This window comes from Sinocyclocheilus rhinocerous, unplaced genomic scaffold, assembly GCF_001515625.1.
Source record: "Sinocyclocheilus rhinocerous isolate Xijiao unplaced genomic scaffold, SAMN03320098_v1.1 scaffold231, whole genome shotgun sequence".
Taxonomy (NCBI): Eukaryota; Metazoa; Chordata; class Actinopteri; order Cypriniformes; family Cyprinidae; genus Sinocyclocheilus; species Sinocyclocheilus rhinocerous.
In genome coordinates, this window is record NW_015640454.1 from 868,341 (window position 1) to 879,307 (window position 10,967).

At 40.9% G+C, this 10,967-nt stretch overlaps 1 protein-coding gene and 1 pseudogene across 3 annotated transcripts; one reads left to right on the plus strand and one right to left on the minus strand.

Moving 5' to 3' along the window:
- Positions 1-12: 12 nt before the first annotated feature.
- Positions 13-2,422, minus strand: LOC107752958 (prostate stem cell antigen-like). 3 transcript variants are annotated; one of them, XM_016569043.1, is made up of 5 exons: positions 2,350-2,422; positions 2,158-2,262; positions 862-993; positions 486-596; positions 13-354 (listed from the first exon to the last, which is right to left on the minus strand). In XM_016569043.1, the coding sequence occupies exons 1-5, from the start codon at positions 2,396-2,398 to the stop codon at positions 164-166; spliced, it is 588 nt and encodes a 195-aa protein (XP_016424529.1). In that variant the 5' UTR covers positions 2,399-2,422; the 3' UTR covers positions 13-163. The 3 variants fall into 3 exon arrangements, with proteins under 3 accessions (XP_016424529.1, XP_016424527.1, XP_016424530.1); XM_016569041.1 differs by having other exon boundaries at positions 462-596; XM_016569044.1 differs by having other exon boundaries at positions 218-275.
- Positions 2,423-8,912: 6,490 nt separating this feature from the next.
- LOC107752967 (uncharacterized) lies at positions 8,913-10,287 on the plus strand (annotated as a pseudogene).
- The last annotated feature ends 680 nt before the right edge of the window (positions 10,288-10,967 follow it).

The window sequence follows — 10,967 nt, forward strand, 5'->3', positions numbered from 1 at the left end:
ATATATATATATATATATATATTTAAATGATCAGATTTTGTATATCTTTTTAAATTCTTCACAACAAATCAAAGATAGTACAGAGGTAATACAAGCTATATGTTTGTAAAGCACACAATATTGTGTCTTTGCTGCTGCTGTAGAATGTGTCGAGCTGCTGGATTCAGTGCAGCAGGATGAAGGAGAGCAGAGAACAGCAGAGGAACAGGAAGCTCTGAGTGACGCTCTTAGCACCGTTACACAGGTTCCCCTCACAACATGAGACACTTCCTACACTAGGAATCAATGTTGTGGCATCACAAAGTGATTTAGAGACACAGCCTTTAAAAACCTGTGACTGGACTCCAATAGTCACTGATGAAAAGATTGAAGAAGAAAACCGTTTGAGTCAGAGACAAGTTGGCCACTGGTATACATGATCTGTATCAAATGTTTAAATAACAGAGAGAAAGATAATGAACCGTCTTTCTTTTCCAGATTCTCACCTGTTGCATTAAAGCAGCGGTCTTCACTCCCTGTACAGCTCACTGTGTTTAAGCAGCTCTGTCCATCACAATAGTAACACGTCTTTCCATTGGGAGCGTTAGTGCTGGGATCTACAGGAGGGAAAATAGATATGCTTTCTTTACATGGTCCTGGTCTTACTGTGCACACAATATTATAGGTGCTCATTGTACCAAAGATAAAACATTTTGTCTTCTCGATCTTTCGCAAAAAAAAAAGTAACAATTTGCTCTGCCTGTATAAGCAACATTTGTTTTCGGCTGACGTCACATTCCTGATAGAAAATAAAATTACATCCTTCTTTTTTTTTCTTGTTAAATGTTCTATAAACTGCTCTATTACAGTAAAGTACAATACCTGGAGCATCTTGGACATTACAGAGATCAGTGTTACAGCACAGAGAAGAGCCTTTTCCAATGCCAAGGTTGATGGATCCACTTGGACAGACAGCTGGAGCACAACTTTTAAACTTCACTGTAGTACTGTTGACTGAAAACACACGAGTGATACAGGAATGAGCAGCTCAACCGAACATTATTTTGATGGAAAATGTATTTATAAATATGTCAACACAGAAAGCATGTCCAATAGTGTATCAAACGTACAAACTTTGCAATATTAAATCATCTCTAATATTTATTAGAGATCTAAGAATGAGGTCCAAAGGTGTAAGACCACTAGGAAATTTTTTTTTAATTTAGTGTTTTTCTCATTTCACACATTCTTAAATTTCAAATTGTATTATCATAATGATTTCAGTAATCTATATAGAACATTCTATGTGTGCAATTATAAATTCTGTCCAGAAAAGTACCGGTAGTTCTGTCAGTCAATTATAATAGTACCCAGTGTTCGAACTATACCGTGGACTTTGGGGGAGCCCACTTGTATTTTTTTTTTGTTTTTTTTTCGGGGTCGCGCGTGAATGAAGGCTTACAATGACTTACAAGGATACATAACAGCTACAAGTGTATGCACTACTTGCTTTATGCAAGCGCTATATAGGATAAATCACTATACAGGATTACCCTATTATACTTTATCGACACGAATTGATAGGTGAAACAACAAACAGCCACCCACAAATAGTCTATAAACAAAGCATCAGGCTGTCTGAGTTCACATGAACAACGGTTACTTTAACGGTTACTCGTCGTCAGGCTACAGAAGAATACCATAATTCCTCCGTTCAATTAGGCCTAAGACATCGAGAGTCACGCAGACCTATAACAACCCAGCCACAACACATAATTGCGAATAACATGACTTACCTTAACACAGAATCGACCACAGAGTCCAACGTTTATATTTTTTCTACGAATCTTTGAGTTAACATGTACTAAACATGAGTGGAATTTGCACCGCAGCGCCCCCCCACCTTGATGCTCATGACAAGAATAGAAAAACCGCCGTCATGCATGAATGAATGATATTTTTGCAATTTAACACATTATAATCCACAATGATCACATTACACAAAACTGAAATTGCACGTCAAAATAACACATTGTCAATATTTTTTGAGACCCCCAAAAATTTCACAAATCACGTTTTCAGGGGAGCCCATGTCTTATTAAGGGGAGCCGAGCTCCCCCTAGCTCCCCCGTAGTTCGCACCCTGATAGTACCTTTCAATCCATCATACTGGACTTACCAGTAACTGTTGCGCTGAAGCAGTTGGTAAATCCAGTAAAACACTGACTTGTCTGGGTACAAGAGCCCGACAGACTTGTGCAGTCATAACAGCTGAGAGAGTGTCCTTTAGTAATTAAAAAGACAGAGATGTTAAGTGAGAGACATCTTATTTGTACCCAGTAACATTACAGTAGATATTTGTATTTTGTACCTGCAGTGAAAATAATAAACAGAAGAAAAACTGAGATTTGCAGATCCATCTTTGATCAGGAGGTGAATGAGATAATGTGCCTGTTTCAGCACTTATTTTATAGTTCATCAGAAGAAGGGGGGGGGGTGAACATTGTCTCATTTTCTCATAATAATGTCATTTCAAACCTGTGTGACTTACATTCTTCTGTGTTCCATACACTGAAAGAAGAAAGCGGTTTACTGTTGTTCATACAGGTCAAACTAGTTTTGTTTTTAGTTTTGTTTTTTCACAAATAAGAGTTTAATTTAATCGTGTTTGCTCAGTTGTGACTGACTACAGCTCTACATACAGTAAGAATGCTTAAGGTATGCCCAGCCTTAATATGGAACATTATTGAGAAACCAGACTAGGAATAGTTCTCATTTTATTTCACGCAAAGTGTTTGTCTTGAAATTTTAACCAAACCCATTAAATGAAAATTAGAAGGGAATTAGAATTTAGTAGGAATTTCACATCACAGGTGTTTTAAAAATCATTAATTGTCATTTAATTTTTTTCTTAAAGTTAATCCACATGCAAACTCAAATAAAATCTGACACAAGACCAAAAAACAAATCAGTCGTCACTTTAGAGTAAGCCTACTATAAAATTTATCAAATTTTTGAGCACTTGACTACAGTGTGTAAACTAACATCACTCTTGTGAAAAAAAATAAGTACACTTTAGCATAATTTTAAAAAGAGTACTTATGTAAATAACATAATTTAAAAATAATGTACTTAAGTACAAACAATGTAATTTTTTTTTTGGACACTTAGTTGCATGTTACTTGGAATTAAATGAAAATAAATGATTGTTTACGTTAAACTTTATAGTGTTTTTCGACCCACTTAAGAGGAACTTAAGTACGTCTTATATGTAATTTCATAATTACTTCTATTGTCATTTAAATATGCGGAATGTAGTGCAAATATATTATTTTGTTTAGATGTGTTAAACCATTGCAAGAAATAATGCCATTAATAGTACATCTCTCAAATATGTGCTTAAGTGACTTTGAATAAACAATTATTTTAAAAGTACTCTGTACACAGATGTGAAATACAGTACATTACAAATGCATTAAACGCATACTGTACTTCTCTCATAAATGCCATTGTCAATAATGTAATGTAGGAAATTGACATTCTTGTAGATCAATAAAAAAAAAAGTGCTGCTGAGGTTGTATAAGTTTCTCACTCACAAACTTAAAAGAACTAAAGTGTTTTATTATTATTTTTGTTGTTGTTATTATTAATATTATTGTTTTGTAGACATACAAAAGTGGTATACTCAGGGTTTACTACATAAAATTGTATTGAGGTTTAGAAGATTTTTTTTTTTTTCAATTTCAATGGGATGCCATTCCAAACTTGCATTACTTACTGTCTTTAGCGATTCATTCATGGAAAGATAAAGGGGTCCGATGTTGTTCATACAGGTCAAACTCGTTTAGTTTTGTTTTTGTCTTCATGAGTGAGAGCTTAATTTAATTGCATTTTTGCTAAATCTTGTCAGTTAAACTTTAGCTCTACATACAGTAAGAATGCTTAAGGCATGACTGACATTAAAATAGAACATTATTGAGAAACCAGGCCAAGAATACTTTCATTTTCTATTTCTTCAAAGACTGTTTGTAATTGTGCAACTGTAACCAAACACATTTAAAACTTAAAACAACTTAAAAATTAAAAATTTAAAACAGTATGACCTAACAAACACTGGGTGTTTTATTCAAATACTGAACTGTCATTTAAAGATTTAATAAAAATTTTACTCCACACACAAACTCAAAAAAAAGTCACGTAGGAGCAAGTTTGCTATCAAACTGATCAAATTCTTGAGCACTTCACTAAAATATAAACTAACATCAACCTCCTGGAAAAAAGGTAACTTTGACAATTTAAAAAAAGAGTACTGAAATATACTTTAAAATAATATTAAATGTGAACTTAATATAATGTTTTTGGATGCTTATTGCATGTTGATTGCAAATAATGAAACTGTATAATAGTTTACATTTATATTAAATGCAATTTGACCCACGTAAGTACTTAAGTACATGTTTATAAGCAATGTCATAATTAATTCTGTAGTTACTGCTGATGAATGTACCATCTCTGATTAAATCGTCCGTGTTTTCTCTGCATTAGTGCTGTTTTGAACTTATTACTTATTACTAATGCATTCCCTTACTGGATTCATGAACTTTCCAGAAGTTTACTGGTTTCAAATGACCTCCTGGGTAGTGTGCTTTATAGTGTCATTTCTAATCACTCACTGACACTGACGCTTTACAACAGGTGTAACACGTCAGAAGTGCCGCGGTACGCACAAAAGAGTGCCAGTATAGAGAGTTACTGCTGCTGATTGGTTATGTACTTGCTCAATGATTGATTTTGGATCTTTTTTTTCTTTTCTTTTTTTTTTTAAGTTACGGAGAGCAGGGACATGTGACCAAAAAATTACCTGTATAACTTATTTTACTTTTGTAGATCACAATTATGAACAAATGATGAATTATGACATAAATTATGAAATATTTCATTATTTTATGAAATATTATACACTATTATGAAAGCCCCAAGAAGCCGTGGTTTACAGTGAATTTATAACAGCTAAGGGGCGTTGTTAAAACCCCCCTTAGCTGTTATAAATTCTCTGTAAACCACGGCTTCACTGGGCTTATTGCTTTTATAAAACGGTTTTTCCATAGAGGTAGTAAGGTTTCAAAAAATAAAATAGCAAATTTAGTGTAATCATATGAATAAAAACAGTATTCTTCCACCAAACAATGTAGTTCCTCAGAATCAGTTGTGGTTGCAACAAAGTGGTTGCCACGCAACAGACAAACGCAAACAAAGGTGTATGTTTGTAGAGTAATTTACAACCGGGTGTGCCTGACACGTCCTGAAAAGTTAAGCTGCAGGCTCTTTGATCGCACCCTGGTGGCTGGCTGCAGTACAGGTCATAACCCCCGCCCTCTCCATGTAAACGAATGGGACTTGAGTTAAAATAAAAAAATAAATGACACTACCAATACAATTTTCCGAAAGATGGTTTTGGTCATTTAAGGTACACTGTAAAAAAGACTGTGATTTTAACAGTAAAAGACTGTAAAAATGCTACAGTAAAAACCTGTTAACTGGTTAACAATTAGTTTCTATACTATATTATGGGAATAAATGTAATTACATTTAATGTAATTTTACAGTAAAATACTGTTAAAAATACGGTTTTTGGAAGTGAAAAAGAAAAAGTCATTGTATAATTTACAGTGAAAAAACGTAAATTGACACTCCCAGAATTCCCTGCATGACACCTCATATTTGATGTTTTTTTGTTGTTGAAATAACATGTTTCTTTTTAGTTTTTTTCTCATCAGTTGTGTACATTATGGTTTAATCTTACATCTAATGTTGTTAAATTAATGTTTATTGCATTATTTCAGTATCATGTGTGTCACCATGATGGGGTTTAGTGTTTGTGTGAATGACACTGTGTGCACCTTCTAAGTATTGCCCTCCTCAGTTCGTAGAAAAGCTGTTTGTGATGAGCTTTGGTTCATCATGTGACTTTCTCATCACCACCTGTTTTTGGTGGTTTTCAGTGCATTACAATGGTTCAAAACAGATATTAGTACTTCAATATGTTGGTTTATTAACATTACATCAGTTAATGAAATACGGTATTTTATTGTGAATTTAAGTTAAGTCTGTAAAACCTAAAATGTTGCTACCATATTTTTTACAGTGAAGTTCTGGCAACCACAGCTGCTGGTATTTTACCGTAAAAGTCACCGTTTTTTTTTTTACAGTGTAGTTGTTATTACGCTGATATATGTTCAATTGTTCGTTTTTGTGATAAGTTTGATTTTAGCTAGTAATTTGATGCTATAAAAACGGGGCGTGTCGTTATGGTTGATTGGGTCTGAGGGAGTTTGGGCGGGAGTTTGATACCGCGGCTCCACCTCACGACACTACTGCGCAGACTCGGGCTGCAAACGAAGCTCTACTGCGCAGACTCTGGCTACAAATGACGTCATTTACTCAAGATGGCAGCGGCCATACTGAGATGCTTTGGCTTCACTTTTCTATAGTGGAAGGAATAGGGCCAGTGTGTTGTGATTGGCTGAATACCTGAAGCGTGTAACGGAAATGTTACCATACTGTGATGCCGTGTCCCGGCGCGACAAAACAAAAACAATAAAACCCATTACAAACTAGGCATTTGTTGCATCCAGTGGGGACATAATTACTGATTATAATGACTTAGGGGCCGTTCACATATCGCGTCTTTTGCGCGCTCAAGTTCGTTATTTCAAATGTAGACGCGCGGCAGGCGCGCCCGAACGCTTTGGGGAAAAAGCAGAAAGCGGCGCGCCTAGCGTTTTCCACGCATTTTTAGGCGCGACATGTGAATGGCCCCTTATACTGTCTTTTTACGCTTTGCATTGCGTATCGCGCTGTGTAAACATAAAACCATGTCTGGAGAAATGACATACAACAAGTGCTACTCTAAATGATGTTTTATTAACAAGGTTCGGGAGGAGCGCGTCAGATACTTAGCCTAATTAACACAGGTGGAGCGCACTCAAGTTAATCAACACCATGATATACAGTGGGTACGGAAAGTATTCAGACCCCCTTAAATTTTTCACTCTTTGTTACCCAAGACGCCTAGGCCTACCCTCGCCACCTCGGGCGAGAACCCCAGTCGACTCCCCGGCGTCCTCCTATCGCTCGGCCAGACCAACGATTCCACCAATAGGAAAGTGGACCGTGTCGAGTCTGAGGCAAGCGCTGACCAAATCCGATGTCCAACCTTCACACAAGTTAAACAAAGCAGAATTATATGACTTGTACACAAATCTGCATTTAACTAACCTCTCTCCCGAGTCCACCCCAACCCCAAAGAAGGGCAAAAGGCAAAACAAACCTCCAGATATGCCTCACCGGACTCCACCGTCTTCCTCTCGCGCAAGGCCCAGCTCTCCGCGATTATCAAGCCGCGGCGACAGGCCGTCAGCAAGCCTGGGCCGCGCCCCGGATCCCGCCACCGCAAGGGTGCATGCGACACCGGCCGTAGCTCAGCCTCGCACCGCGGCTTCTACTCCGACAACACCGGGGCCCGTAGCTCAAGCAAGCACTTGGCCGCCTCCGCCGCCAATCACAGCCCTGCTGCACGCCACTTTCGGCTCAGACCTCACAGCCCAAGCAAGCGCATGGCCGCACTGGCTATCGAACACAGCCCCGCTGCCCGTCACCTTCAATTCGGGGACCGCAGCCCAAGCAGGCGTTTGGCCGCACTGGCCGTCACACACAGCCCCGCCGCCCGCCCCTTCCAGCTCGGAGCCCGCGGCCCAAGCAAGCGCTTGGCCGTACTGGCCGTCACACACAGCCCCGCCGCCCGCCCCTTCCAGCTCGGGGCCCGCTGCCCAAGCAAGCGCTTGGCCGTACTCGCTGGCAAACACAGCCCCGCCCCCAGTCCCCTTCAACTCTCTCCTCCAAGCGAAATCACAATACTTGCTCTTCACTGCTACACCAATGCCCGCCCCATCAAACGCCGTCGCCTCTGAACCTCCCCAAGTGGCTCACAACATCAGAGCGCAGATATTAGCAGGTGCGGATGTCGATCTCTCTTCCCTTCTTTCCCTCCTGCCCACTTCCGACTCAAACCGTCAAATAGACTGCGGGGATTTCTCAGTCACTTTAAAAAACCCAAATCCTCTTTCATCACGACTACTTTCTTTTTCTGAGTTCACCATTGCATTTAGTCGGTTCACCGAGATCATCTGTTCAGCCTTTCTCCACAGGCGACGCGAACTCAATGATTATCTGTCAATTATAGCCGAGCTCGCATTGTCCTATGGAGGGAGCCATTTTTACACGTACCACAAGCTTTTTTCTGCAAAATGTGCAGTACGAGTCGCCCAATGGCCCTTACTGGGGAGCACTCGATCGAGATCTCCACAGCCGGGTATTTTTAGGCTGCAGGAACATTTCTTGTGCGGTTTGTAGGTCAGTCGCTCACTCCACCATGACTTGCCCACAAATCAACCCCTCTATACCCTCGTGCCCTGATACTTCCTCTGTGAAATCCACCAGCTACGTCCCAAGATCCGCAACTACTGCAAACTCGGGTCCCGAACAACCAGCCCCATCAAAAGCAGATAACAGGCAGCCATGCATCTCATTTAACAACGGGAGATGCATCAGACAGCACTGCCGGTTCCTTCACATCTGCAGTTTCTGCGGCGGAGCTCACACCCGCATCGTCTGCCCAGTGTTTAAAGCTGTGAATAAAAAAATAAAAAAATTGCCTATCGACTCCCGTGAATATTTCCCCCCTGACCATCGAACTCGCTCACCACCCAGACAAAGAATTCACTAATTATCTTCTGTCTGGCCTCAGACACGGTTTTAACCCCGGCGTCGAATGTGCGCTTACCCAAAATTTCATCTGCAATAATCTCCAATCCGCCCACGCAGAGTCCGATGTCGTAGACAACTTAATCAAAAAAGAAGTCAAGTCAGGCTTTATGATCGGCCCTTTCGATAAACCTCCCTTCGAAACGTTTCACGTCAGCCCCATCGGAGTGGCTACTAGGAAATTTTCAGGTAAGAAATGCCTAATAATTGATCTATCATCACCACATAATTCCACGGTCCCAAGCATTAATAGCTTGATCCCTCTTGACGAATTTTCTCTCAAGGACCACGACATAGATCAGGCAGTCGATTTTATTAAAATTGCGGGTCGGGGAGCCTGGCTCGAAAAAATAGACATCACTTCTGCCTTCAAAGTGATGCCTATTCATCCGGACTCATGGCATTTGTTCGGGATACGTTGGCTCGGGAAATTCTATTTCGCCGTCCGTTTATCCTTTGGATGCAAAAGCAGCCCCAAAATTTTTGACATGTTATTAGAAGCCGTTTGCTGGATCCTGTCCAATAATTACGCAATGCCCCACCTTATTCACCTCCTAGACGACTTTCTGGTCATTTCACCTCCCGACGCATTCCCAGCCGCCCACATCCTCACAGTCCAAAAAGTTTTTACAGAGCTTGGGATCCCCATCGCTCAGGAAAAAACCATGGCTCCCGCTACGTTCATTGAGTTCCTCGGCATCAACTTAGACTCAGCTAAATTTCAGCTCTCCCTGCCCAAGGAGAAGTTCGATAGAATAATCCTCATCTCCTCTACCCTCTTCGCCAGCCCAAGTTGTTCTAAACGCGAACTCCTTTCTCTGCTCGGACACTTAAACTTCGCAATGCGCATCATTCCCTAAGGCCGCCCTTTCATCTCGCATCTTCTCTCACTCGCATCTTCGGTTCACGCGCTCGAGGACCTCATTCCCCTATCTCACGCATGCCGCGACGAACTTAAGTTATGGATAATGTTCCTTAAACAATGGAATGGCCTTTCCCTTTTTTACAACAACCTCGTTTCATCTCCCGTTGACATCCAACTATTTACAGACGCAGCTCCCTCAATTGGTTTCGGAGGTTTTTACCAAGGACGTTGGTTTGCGTCTCCATGGCCCCCCCCAGCTGCAGGGCTCACCCCAGTCCTCAGCTTTTTTCGAGCTCTACCCCCTCATGGTAGCAGCCTTCCTGTGGGGGAATGAATGGGCTTCTAAAAGTATTTTAGTGCACTGCGACAACGAAGCAGCTGTTCAGTGCATTAATAAAGGCCGTTCTCATTCTCCCGCCCTCACGCCTCTCCTTAGACGCTTAACATGGATCGCAGCATGCGACCAATTTATAATAATTGCTAAACACGTTCCAGGTTCAGAAAACCAAATTGCTGACACTCTGTCTCGCTTTATGTTTCAGAAATTCATGACGCTGGCTCCAGAGGCAGACCAATTCCCAAATCCAATACCTCATTATTCAGAATTAATATTCCCGTAACCCACCCATTAAAACCCCTTCTCGATGCATCGCTCGACACTATCCTCCAAGCAGTTTCTCCCAGAACCCTTCAGTCATACGTGACAGCGTGGAGATGCTTCAAGGCATTCCACCGCTTATACAACACACCGTTCCCCGATTTTTCCCTACTTTCAATCACCTCATTCGTCTCTTTTCTTAACAGCGTTAAGGGTCTCCAAGTGGGGTCCATCAAAGGTTACCTGAGTGGCGTCCAATTTTTCCACAAGCTGATGTTCGGCGCTCCCTTGCCCGAAATAAGCAATTCACAAACCTCCCTCCTGATCAGAGGAATCCAGCGATCCCAGCCCACCTGTCCCGACTCCAGACAACCCATAACATTAGACATCCTCACAAAATGTATCCACACCCTCCGCACAGGTTACCAGCCTCTCAGTACAGCCCGCACACTCGACGCCATGTTCATTCTAGCTTTTTTCGGCTTTCTTAGATTCTTAGATCTCTTCCAAATTCGATCCAAAAATCAACCCGACCGTCTCAGACCTAACCATACTCGATAGCGAAACAATTTCCTTCTTAATCAAACAAAGTAAGACAGACCAAGCCAAGAAAGGTCACTTTATCTACATTTTCAATCTCTCTTCTCCAATCCAACCATACCAGTCCATCTTCGAGTACCTCCGCCTTAGAAATTCTCAGGC

Coding starts and splice junctions, on each gene's coding strand:
- LOC107752958 (XM_016569041.1), bottom strand. CDS start 2,398: ATGGATCTGCAAATCTCAGTTTTTCTTCTGTTTATTATTTTCACTGCA. Junction 2,263..2,349: donor GTTTATTATTTTCACTGCAG/GTACAAAATACA, acceptor TAATTACTAAAG/GACACTCTCTCAGCTGTTAT. Junction 597..861: donor TAATGTCCAAGATGCTCCAG/GTATTGTACTTT, acceptor TCCCTCCTGTAG/ATCCCAGCACTAACGCTCCC.